Here is a 12363-nt window from a genome sequence, read left to right on the forward strand (position 1 = left end):
AAAAAAAAAAAAAAAAAAAAATAAGACTTCTAAAAACCATTCTTGCTTTACCGCTGCTCGTGTGTGCAATACTGGCCAAGGGCAGAATCGCTCGGGTTTCTCTGTAAATCGCCTCCTTGGAGTGGCACAGAAGGCCTCCTAGGATCTGGCCCACCAGGGGCCAGAGCTCCCTCAGACGACTCTGCACCAAGCTCGTGCCACGCAGGCTTAGTCACAGCTTCCCCAACACGCTGCACTTCCCTCTACGCCTCTCCCTGCCGTGCCGCGGCCTGGAATGTGCCAACTCACCTTCGCTCACTGACCCCCTACTTATTACTCTTTGCGACCAGGAGGCCCAGGGCCACGTCCTCCACACAGCTTCCCCATCCCCTGCCCCCTTTCTGTGCCCGGGAGTTGCCTCCTGTTCTGTTCCTGTTGTCCGCATGCTCCCCTTTGACAGAGCGGGCAGTGACCTGTATTCTGACTGCCCTTCCTACTCTTCCTCTTCAGACCATGAATCACAACCGTGACCCCAGGCCCCATGAGTACCAGGCACAGCCTCGGCGCCAGCGTGCTAGATGACCTCCCTCCAGGCCTTCCCTGACCTGGGGCCCTTCGATCGCTGGCATGAGGGCGCCGGCATCCCCACACAGACCCCTACGTGCAAACGGCTCCACCTGAAGCAGAAGCCTAGGCTGCTCCCGCACCGCGCCCCCACCCCCCGCCCCTGGCACCACGCCCGGCACCTGGCAGGTAGGTGCTCAGTAAGCGTTGGATGGAAGAACAACAGGCACAGAGCTCCTTGGGAAAAACGACTGCAGCTGACATTTCATTGTTTCTAAAATACAATGATCTGAAACACAAGGAAATCCAGACTTCCCAACGCAAACAAAACAGCCCTGCACGACAGGTTTTCAACCACCTTCAAAATTCAGGAGACTTGGACAAACTCCTGCCCGTTTATGGGTCCCCCCGGCATGCTGCCTGTGCTCTGGGGGGCACTGTGAGGGTCCCCCGGCCTGGGTGGGCGGTCACGTCAGGGCTCCCAGGCACGGACACACACGTGTGTCTGGAACTCTCGTCCACTGAGAGAGCGGGCACTCTGCCACCTCCCAGCCTGGGCCATGTGTCACCCTTCAGGCTTCCTTAGTCTCTCGTCAGCAGGAAATCCAGTTTTCAATCAGATATTCTGTAAGGCCCATCCAGGTTTCTTTCACATTTAAAAAATGGGGGTAAAATATACATCACGTAAAAGTGACCACTCTCACCACCTGTGGGTTCAGTGATAGGGACATCCCCACCATCCCCCCAGGACTGAAACTCTGCCCCCGTTCACTCACTCCCCGTGCCCCTCCCCCAGGGCCCACATTCTACGCGCAGGGCCTCAGGGGAGTGGGATCACACAGCCTTTGTCCTTTTGCGTCTGTACTATTTCACACTTAGACTGAAAGTCTTTCAAGGCCCATCCTCCAGCCCTGTGGGCGGCACCTGCCCCCTCGCTAGATGGCACTCGGGGGGCAGGGGGACGACGAGGACTGAGCCCAGCGCTCTCTCCACAGGGAAGGACCGACTGCCAGACAATCGTCCCCCAAGTCCCAACGGAAGTAGCCTGAGCACCGTCTCCCAACAGCAGGGGACCCTGGGGAGCAGAGCAGACCTGCCCCTACCCTCGGGCCTGCAGACGGGCAACCCAGTATAAGCCTCAGGGTGAGCCAAGCGCCACACAGGGCGGGCAGGTCCAGGGGAAACCCATCCCCAGAGGGCCTTCTGATAGCATTCTCCAGGACTGGACAGCATCAGTTTCCAGCGATGCGAGAAGAACTATTGGATAAGAAGCACAACAAAGAAACCCTCCACCACCTGAAGGAGGATGGCCAAGCCTGGTCCAGTTTTCGCTGAAAATGAAAACTGGAAGCATCAACGCAGAATCCAAACTCAAAGACTCTGAGCTAGTCTCAGCCCAGGACCGAACCCCCACACAGGGGAGGTTCCCATGCACTGAACAGCGGTGGCACGGAGGACGGGCCCAGAACCAGACGCCTCAGGACCCTCTGCCCGCTGTGACAGCGAGGGTCCTCACATGTCCCAGGCATGGGCCGGCGGCCTGAAAGCCTCTGGAGGCCTGTGGGCATCGCCTCGGCTTGGGCAACGAAAGCAAACACAGTTACAAGCTGGGCGCTGTGTCCTTCCCCTGGGTTCTGGTCCCCAGAACCACCACTCGCGCCTGGACCACTTGCCCATTTCCCGGGTCTTCTGGTACGAGGCCTCCAGATTCCTTGAGTTGTCCCTCTTTCAGGCGACATGGTGGCCCGATTCTCTGAAAATAGCCCGTAAGTGACGCAGCTTCGTGAAATCAAGGAGTGCCAGGTGTGTATATATATAGCTGATTCACTTGGTTATAAAGCAGAAACTAACACACCATTGTAAAGCAATTATACTCCAATAAAGCTGTAAAAAAAAAACAAAAAAAACAGGAGTGCCAGGTGAACCAGCAAGGTATGCCTTAGGAATTCTTGTGGTACAAAGGAAACTGAGGGCAGTGAGGTGCTACATCTCCTTTCACAAAACAGAAAGACCAACCAAGAGGGCCACCTGCAGAAGGCCCCTGGGGCGTCATGAGACGCTGAGGGGATTCCTAGGAAGGCAGCGGGCACATCTGAGCCGCAGAAGTGCTGCAGAGTGTAAAGCACACCTATTGGAAGGTCCACGTTAGATGCGTCGTGCAAAAGGTTAACTCGCAACAGGTCACCTGTGGGCAACATCCTGCTCACTCAAGGACGCCACAGGGGACATGCGTTTGCACTTGGGATACAGCATATGAACCTGCATTGCTCAATTCTCACCAAAGACTTGTGTTCCCGGGCGCTGCCCTGTGGATTTTGAACGCTAGCCTGAGTCAACAGCACAAGAAGGCACTGGGCGGGCCGGGCTGTAACCTCCAACTCAGGGTGGGGTGAGGGGGCAGGGGCCTGGATTACAGAAGGGTGTTGATGCGGCGGGTGATTCAGTGGGGCTGCCCCCGGGTCACGTTCCCACTCTGCTGCAGCGGCGCTGGCCTCGCTGTCAGTTTCCCTCAGCAATCCGGGGAGTGGAGGAAAATGACTATAGCAGTTAAGGCACTTAAACTTCGAATGTTTTCTTTAAGGCGCGCTTTTAAAGGGTAGGTTTTTCCCACAGGAAGAAGAGGTGAGGTTCAAGTTGGGACAAATCATATCCTAGGAATCCTGATTCACATTAAGCTAGGACAGAAAGTGGAAAAGTGTTTCAAGAAGAAAAATAGACATATACAAAATGAACAAAGTTTCACCCCTCCTGAACAAGACAGACAAGACTAAACCTAACCTTCTGCGTAAATAACCCTGCAAACCACTCGGTCATTCCCAGGCCGTCACGGCGCCCCCGACCATCATCAGGCAGGTTTCGAGAAGTCGCGTCTCGCCGTCAACTGAGAGACCACAGGACATTCCTCTATGACTCTCCTCTTCCCTCCAGGACACTTCCTGAACCAAGAGGAAACAACGGGCGGGGGTCTGCTTCCCAAGGGAAAAGGCTGTCTGGGAACAGACTGGGTCAGCCCAGGAGGGCGCCTGCCCCTCAGCGAGGTCTGCTCAGGGCTCTGGGCAGGCTGTTCCCAGACTCTCAGAGGGGACCCCACGCTCCCACTTGATCCCAACTCTGAGGCCAGATTCATCAGCTGCACCTGAGGGCACACACACATTAACATGTACACATGCATACATTATACCCGTGCACACACGCGCACACATTATACACATGCGCGTGCACACACACAACACACGCACACATTATACCCACGCACACACGCGCACACATGCACACACACGGCATGCAAATGACGGGCACCTACCTCCAGTGCCAGCATGCAGCAGGAGCTGGTGTGCAGGAGCTCCTGGGCAGCCCCTCCCTTGCCCTCAGACCACAGGCCCTGCAGGAAGCAGGCACGGGTGCTGCTATGCCTGCTGGGGCCTCTGGGCCCCCAGCCCCCAGCATGCCACACCTTCACCCTCTTCCTCGCCTCGGGTTTGTGGGTCTTACCAGAACCCCCTCGACACTAACAAAACAGCAGTTTTTATAGGTGCCCCCTGACCTCCTTTATCTGACGCTTTGAGCCTGAACCCTAAGAACATAACATATTTTTACAGGCCCCTGCTAAAGCTGCAGTGCTCGACGAACGGTGGGAATCCAGTGTGTTAACAGACCTGGCCTGTCAGGAAGCGGGAGAGATGACGGTGATGCTGAAGGCACCTGAGGGCGGCCCCGAGGGCGGCCCCGAGGGCAGCCCCGAGGTCAGTGGGAAGCCTCCTGCGAGGGCGGAGCCAAGGCGCCCCGCCCCTCCCCGGGGCTGCCACACAGCTTCGGCCTGGAGAGAAAGCCACGGGCTTTCTGCTCTGACCTGGACCTGGGCTCTCTACCTGCCCTGGATGCTCTGCTGCTGCTGGGGGCTTGTCGCGTGTGTCACACGTGTGGGAACCTCCTGATGAAGGCGCACGAAACCGGCTGCCTGCAGGGGCAGCACCAGGTGCTGCAGGGCAGGAGGGGCGGCAGTCTCACTACGTGACCGCTGAACTTGGTGAAAATGCTGTATATTCAAGAAAGCAGAACTGAAGTTGTTTTGTTTTTGGGGGGTTTTCTTGCGGTACGCGGGCCTCTCACTGTTGTGGCCTCTCCCGTTGCAGAGCACAGGCTCTGGACGCGCAGGCTCAGCGGCCATGGCTCACGGGCCCAGCCGCTCCACGGCATGTGGGATCTTCCCGGACCAGGGCACGAACCCGTGTCCCCTGCATCGGCAGGCGGACTCTCAACCACTGCGCCAACAGGGAAGCCCAGAACTGAAGTTTTTAAAGGCACCCTCCTCTGCGAGGGACGACGTAGAACCACGGTGGCTGCACTGGGCCTGCTCCGTTCTCTTCCCGAGCTCACGGGACGGCAGTCATGGGACTGCTGGCCTGCAGTGTCTCCCACGAGAGGTGGGCGTTCCTCCCATGCTGTGCCGACCAGAGGTCTCGGCCAATAGGACCAGGGAGGGAGGGCTGTCCTGGCGTCACACCCACCTCCTCCTCTGCTGTCACATGGGCCTTCTGTCCTCCACAGCCCAGCAACGCGGCATCGCCTTCCAGCACTGAGGGATGGCACTGCTGCCGGTCCAGAGGCTCCGGCACAAGAGGTGCTCACTTGGAATCAGGGGCCCTCAATGCAGGTCCCAAACTGGCCGGACAAAAGCCTTGCTGTGGACGAGGCCAAGAGTGCTGCGGTGTCCTTGGTGGCGGGGCACACACTTCACGCCAGGGGCCAGCAATCACAAATGGTTTACAGTGTTCCAATTTAAACTGCACTTACGGGCCTCCCTGGTGGCACAGTGGTTAGAATCCGCCTGCCAATGCAGGGGACACGAGTTCGAGCCCTGGTCCGGGAAGCTCCCACATGCCGTGGAGCAACTAAGCCCATGAGCCACAACCACTGAGCCTGCACTCTAGAGCCCGCATGCCACAACTACTGGGCCCACGTGCCACAACTACTGAAGCCTGCACACCTAGAGCCCGTGCTCCGCCACAAGAGAAGCCACCACACTGCACCGTGTCAGGAACCAGGAATAGATATTGGTTTGGCAAAAGAACCATCTCATGAGAATGAAGTTACCTGGTTTGTCACCTGTGGAGCTCCCTGGGTGGTGGGTGCCCCAGGTAACAAGCTGCTCGGCCCAGTTTAGGTTTTCTGACCTGTCGTCAGTGGGGTTGCTCCTGCCCTGGCCCCCCGGAACCGCTGGGAAGAGAAATGACCTGGCCTCCTCCAAGGGCGTGTGCAGAGCCCGGGCGTGTGGCTGAGGCTGGCTCCCCGGTACCTACCCCACCACCACGGTCTGAGCTCACAGACGGACCACGGAAGTTAACTCTAACCTAAATACGGATTCCAGCTGTCATCCTCAATGCCAGGCGATGGAAACCTGGGAAGAGATGGTGGGGTTTCAAAGCAGCCGCCATGAGACGGACTCCTGAAGCACCCACACACGCCCAGCACGGCCGCCGACCTTCGGAAGGAGCCGTTTCGATTCCAGCGACACACTCAATTATGAAAAGAATTATTCCAACCAAATAGAAAATACAGATTCTAACAAAGCCACTACCCTTCAGTATGCCACAAAATTACCAAGTGAATCCCAGACGACTTGAGATGGGCGGCCACGGGCTGGGACGCCCGCCACTGGTTAGAACCACGCAGCGGGGATGTGGCAGGACCTTCCCAGAAGCAGGGGCAGGGAACCTGCTGGCGGGTGAGGCGCACCCTGGCGCCCTCCTGATGGGGCCCAGCACCCAAAGCTGTCAGGATCTCCATGGTATCAGAACCAAGACCACAGGTCAGAACCAAGACCTGTTCCCTCCCGATTAGGGCGTGTGCTTCGCCTCCCGGAGGAGGACTCAGAATTCAGTGTCTCCCCCGTGAAGTGGAGCCAGCAGGGGGCGGATGAGCTCCCCACCTCGGTGCCCGCTGGGGACAACAGAAGCACATGGGAACCAGTCACGATTCCTGGGGCCTGCACACTCCGTGTATCCTCCGAGCACCACCTTGCGGCGACCACTCCCCGCCCCATCCATCCTCCCTCCGGGCCGCTGTGGGGTGGAGGGCACCCCATCTCCCAGCCTGTGACTCCCCTGGTCCTCAACGCAGCGGACTTGAAATGCAGATGGAGGGAGGGGCCAGGCCGAGGGCTGGGGATTTAAGCTGAAACCACCGACTTCCCTCAGCTCTGCTCACCGCGCAGCCCACCTGCTCTATTCGCAGATGGCCGTGAGACCACAAACCAGAAAGGTCTGTAACACAGTGAAACCTACAGCTTCCACTGCCAGGATGCTGAAGCCGAAACACGGGCCAGACACTTCAAGGTTTAAACACCCGACTTCCCCCTGGTGGGCTCCCCCGAGGCAGGTGGGAGGCAGGTGGACCAGCCCTCCCAGCCTCTGCTTCCTCACGTGGGATGGTGACTAACGCTGTCTCCATAGTATTTACGTGTGTCCTCATCTGAGTGGTTGCGCATCTCTAACGGAGACTGGCCACATCCGCTTAAAGGGCAAACACACGCAATTGGAACGAGAGGTAATGCATATTAGCTCCGTTTGGGGTGGGCACTGACCCTAGTGTTCCCTAGTTCCCCACAGGCCTTCTGTGTCCTACACGCCAGCAGGTCCAGAGGCCTCATGTGCCCGGGTTGGGGCAGGCCGTCCGGGACCGAGGAAACCAGGAGTCCGGCCTTTGACGAGGCCACGTGGACACGTCTGGCATCTAAGGTGCGTCACTCGTTCTTTCCTTACACACACACACACACACACACACACACACACACACACACACACACAGTGAGCCTCCCCTGGGCACGGGCCACTAGGTGAGCCCGTCTGAATCTGCCCTTAAAGGGGGCGGGGCAGGGCGGGGACCTGCAGGAACAGTGACGGGACGACGGCGCTACGGGCGCTGCTCGGAGCCTCCCCGGGGGCAGAGGACACGCACACACTGACCACAAGAGCCTGGCCCGGGGACGGGCTGCGCGTCATCACATCTAAACCGCCACTCACCGCAGAAGCGACGTGCAAGACAGGATCATCCCTCGGACAGAACTAGACGCCCAAGGGCGTCATATCTGATAAAGGACTCTTTAATAAAGAACTCTCACAACTCATTAAGAAGACAAACAACCTGACTGAAATGTCAGCAAAAGACGTGAACACGCACTTCACCTAAGATACACGAATGCCCACTAAGCACACGGAAAGCTGCTGAGAGTCAGTATTCATTAGGGAAACACAAATGCCGTGAAGGATGTGGAGGCTGGAGGGAACGGTCTTCTCTTATAAAGTAACCCTGGCACTTACCGTGCGGCCAGACGCCCACTCCGAGGTCTCTACTCATGAGAGATGAAACACAGGTCCACACAGAGCCTTGCAGGTAATGTCAGAGCAGCTTTATTTAAAACAGCTCCCAAATGGAAACAATCCACCTGTCCATCAGCTGGTGAATGAATAGAGCAAAGGGGGGGTGGGTCCACTCAGTGGGCTAGTAGTCAGTGCAGCAGGACGGATGGCTCAACCACAAAAGCACTGCAGAAACCAGGCCACGGACTTGTGATGCTGTTTACACGAACTTCAGAAAGGGCCAAACTATGTATGACAGAGGCGGGCGGGTGGTGACGGGGGTCAAGGTGGACTGACGTGAGGGGCCACTAGGGAGGCTCCTGGGACAATGAAAATATTCCTGGTCTTAACTGTGGTGTTGGTTCCAACTGCAGACATGTGTCTATCAAGGGGATCAAACTGTCCACGCTGAGTGGGAGAATACTGTTTCAGCTTTAATAATTATTAATATACAAAATCCAGTAATAAACACCACACCTCTGGGTGTGACAGACAACTTTAAGAAGCTCTGACTCAGATCAGAAAACTCTGAATACTATGTTGCCCCTAAGAGTATAATGAAAGTACAACCCTGAGAAATACACTGGCCATCTGTCGTCTGTTTGCAGTCTAAGCCCATCTAGGAACAACTCTCATTAAGCAGCATTCCTTTAACCTGTGCAAACAGCCTCTGTCCAGAGTCCTGCTCTGCCCATGACCATGACCTATGCAGTGTTCAGGGTCAGTGACAAGGGTCACCTTCATCTCCTTTGGGTCCGTCTGTCACGGCCACCTGTGGTGACAATCCTCCCTCTTCCCATCACCATTTCTGGATGTTCATGTGGAACCAACGTACCTGCGACTTTCAAAAGCTACATTTAATGTCTAGCCTACGTATCATATAGTAAAACACATAATACGTATTACCCCGGAATACCTAAAATAGATACAAGTCTCATGTAATACACGAAATACTCAAAACCAAACAATGAAATGTAAGTTGTATGGAAATTGAGACTCACAGCCTGTGAAGTGTGGAAGTTCCAAGGAGCTGTGCTGGTTCCAGGGTTTTGAGCCACAACACACACGACTTATCACCAAGGAAATGTGGAAATAAGAGCTCCCAAATCTCTACCAATCTTACCAACTTATTTCTCAGTAATCAGAGGTTCTGAATTCTGTATTTGTCACCATAACCACGGTGAGATGATCTAGAAGTTAAATAATGGTGCCTGACTCTGACCCCACGAGCTTAGCCACACTGCTTTCGTTAAGGCCTCAACCCACGAACCCACATCGCTGCACATCAAAGGGACAAAATAAATGCTTGGTAAGATTAACTGCCACCGGATGTAGCCCATCCTGAGGTCTGGCCACAAAGGTGGTCTCCAAGCCTCTCGCCTCACTGCCACTCTGGAGCCGCCCACCCTGAGAGGTCTCCCCAGCCCGCCCGGGAGGGGGTGCCGCAACCTCTGGGGGCCGGCATCTCACCCCAGCTCTTCTCCTCTCAGCAAAGGCGGGTCACTCCCCCACCTCCAGCACGAGGACTAAGCCGCACGGGGACAGACATGGCGCCCTATCCACCCCCAGTGGCCTGGCACATGTGGGCACCCGAGGAAGGTGAGCAGGGTAAATGAGAGGTGATCCACACACGGATGAAAGAACAAAGAGTGACCCACGTGGTGCACACTCCACCACCCCCAACTCTCCAGAAAAGGTTCTTAACTCATCCGGGCCACTTTCTCAGGCCTCTTTTTTTTTTTTTTTTTTTTTTTTTTGCGGTACACGGGCCTCTCACTGCTGTGGCCTCTCCCATTGCGGAGCACAGGCTCCGGACGTGCCGGCCCAGCGGCCATGGCCCACGGGCCCAGCCGCTCCGAGGCATGTGGGATCCTCCCGGACCGGGGCACGAACCCGCGTCCCCTGCATCGGCAGGCGGACTCCCAACCACTGCGCCACCAGGGAAGCCCAGGCCTCTTATTTTTAAAGATGAAAAATAAAACACCGGCGATGCCAAAGGGAAAACATGTTGAAACACAGCAACCTAAACACTAAGAGTGACGAGCCTGCTCCTTTATTAACGTGCCTGACAAGACAGGTACGGCACCTGCTGTGCTGTGGAATGCCCAAGTGCACCTGCCTGCAGAGCGCCCTGACGCCAGGGGCCCGTTCATAACTGAAGGGGCCGCATGCTTCTCTAACTGATCTGCACCACGCTGGGCCTTAGCCTGTGCTCTCTGAACAAGAAGCATTTTACCACGTTCAGAGAAACTTTCCTGTAACAGCCAAAATAAATAGATTGTTTAAATATTTTACTAGACACATGTGGAATTCTAGAATGAAACATGCTTCTAAATAGTTTGGCCCCTTATCCAGTTGGAAAATTACAGATTTTAAAACTTTCTTAGACAACGGGGAAAATTAAATACCCTGGCCACATTTTTAGGGCCTAAGGCACCCCCAGTGGTAATTTGGAAGGGATGCCAGCGTCTTCATATACCAGGCTTAGTAATGCTAACCTGAGTGTTACCTCTGAGAATTTCTGGAAATATCCATCATTCAGCCACCTAAAGTCCACAGTAAACTCAGACTTAAGTCGATAATAACAACAATATGATGAAGTAGAACACACACACACACACAGCACTCTTTGGTGTCTTCTTCAGCCAGGCCCTATCCTGAGCGCGGGCATGTCTCCTGCCCAACCACCCGGGCTGGTCTGCGACTGACCTCACTTTACGAGCGAGTGAGGGGCAGCGGGGTTCAAGGGCTTACCCAGCTGGTGGCCGCGTCTGCAGGCACCTCGGGGGAGGTGGGCACGCGCTGGGCCAGAGCTTGGGAACGCCACACACGCCCCAACGCCCAGCCACCAGCTGGCTGGGACCTCTGACTCCACGAGAGCATCCGAGGACCTCCCCCCCACCCCACCCCACCCCCACCAGGGGACACGGGGAAAGCCCATCGGAGGAGGCTGAAGGGAGAGGAGGCCGGGGACAGCCGTCAGCCAGCGTGCGGTGCTCCGTGTGCGTGCCGACACTCACGGGCGTGTAAGGCCCGGGGCCAGGACCCCGTGGAAGCCCAGGCGGCACTTACCGATCTGCAGCAGGATCGGCGTGACCAGCGCCGTCTCCATGGCGTAACAGAACTCCCTGCCAAACATCACAGCCCCGTGCATCACCCACAGGCGCACGGGGATGCGGTCTATGGACCCCTCGCTGACGGTCTCGTCGTGCGTCTCCGCCTCCGCGCTCCCCGGCTTCTGCAGGTCCGGCAGGGGCACCGGCAACTCCTGAACTCGCAGAGATTCCGAGTCGGCATTCTGCGGGGCCATTTTCATTACCACCCAAAATATATATATATATATATATTTACTCTACCTATATAAATAATTCTATCATATATCTTTAAGGATAAATTAAGACGTCTTCTCTTTCTGCTTCAGTGTGTCCCTCCAGCAAGTAATAATACTTATATTCCTCTTTGTACAAACAGGTGTCTCGAAACTTCTCACAATCGGATGAGACACGCAGCAGAACAGAACGATTTTTGGTTGGATTCAACATATGGCTTGCTGGTTTACTGTGAATTAGAGTTAAAAATCCATAAATGCCATTCAGTTAATACCAGTTTCATCATCATTACTGAAGAAGTGCTGAAGCTCCTTTCCTTGCTACAGAGAGGTGGGCAGGTGACACACAGAGGTAGGCCGCCGTCGCTCCCCATCGAGGGACTGGTTGATCTGCAAGAGAGGAAAAGCCCTGCCCGGTCAGACGGGGCCTCAGGGCCTCCCACCCCGGGATCCGGGCGCCCTGCTCGAGGGGCTGGTCCTCAGCCTCTCGGAGACCATGGGCCTCCGTTCACTGGTCCTTACCCTAGGTCATCTGCGGAGAAAACAAAACCCAGTTTTTAGAAGAACAACATTTTCCTGCATGGAATCAATCGTGGGGGGAGGATAGAGACGGGACAACAAAGGGAGAAAGGGAGACAGAAAGAGAGCTCCTTGGCAGTGACAGCCCGCTGGGTGCGGGGACCCCGCCCAGGGAAGGGGCACATGGGAGGCTCAGAGTCCACCCTGAGGCGCTGGATTCCTTTTGTGGGCCGTCTACAGCCGTGGTCCTTGACCTGTTTGTTATGAAGCCCCTTGCTAATGAAATGAAAGAGTGCCTCTCCGGGAAAAAACATACACGCAACGCGTGCCGAACACTGAACACCACGTTGAGGGGCCTGAGGACCCCCACCCGCACAGGACATTCCACGGGGCCCTGGAACCTGTCCCTCAATCCTGTTTCCACCATCCCGGTACCTATGACCCAGCTTTGTGACGCTGTCTCTACCTGGATGAACACACCACTACCAAGTGTGGATTGCCGAGAACCTAACTAGAAACGTCCCCTTAGAAAGGTTTTAGGAAAGCAACCGTCTGCCCTGTGCAAGGCCAGAGCACGGATGCAGTAACACCCTTGCTCTTCTGCACACGGCCTTC

At 55.9% G+C, this 12363-nt stretch overlaps 1 protein-coding gene across 2 annotated transcripts in view; it reads right to left on the bottom strand.

Moving 5' to 3' along the window:
- SLC45A4 (solute carrier family 45 member 4) overlaps window positions 1–12363 on the bottom strand; it is a 73737-nt gene that overhangs the window by 21951 nt on the left and 39423 nt on the right. The window contains exon 2 of one of the 2 annotated variants that reach the window (XM_027078005.1): window positions 10974–11619. In XM_027078005.1, coding sequence (XP_026933806.1) covers window positions 10974–11217 — 244 coding nt within the window. In that variant the 5' untranslated portion in view covers window positions 11218–11619. Of the gene's footprint in view, window positions 1–10973; window positions 11620–12363 lie in introns of those variants that run through there. The other variant, XM_027078006.1, reaches the window with a different exon arrangement.

Source organism: Aethalodelphis obliquidens, unplaced genomic scaffold (assembly GCF_003676395.1).
Source record: "Aethalodelphis obliquidens isolate GAN/ISIS:26980383/991018 unplaced genomic scaffold, ASM367639v1 scaffold41, whole genome shotgun sequence".
Classification (NCBI taxonomy): Eukaryota; Metazoa; Chordata; class Mammalia; order Artiodactyla; family Delphinidae; genus Aethalodelphis; species Aethalodelphis obliquidens.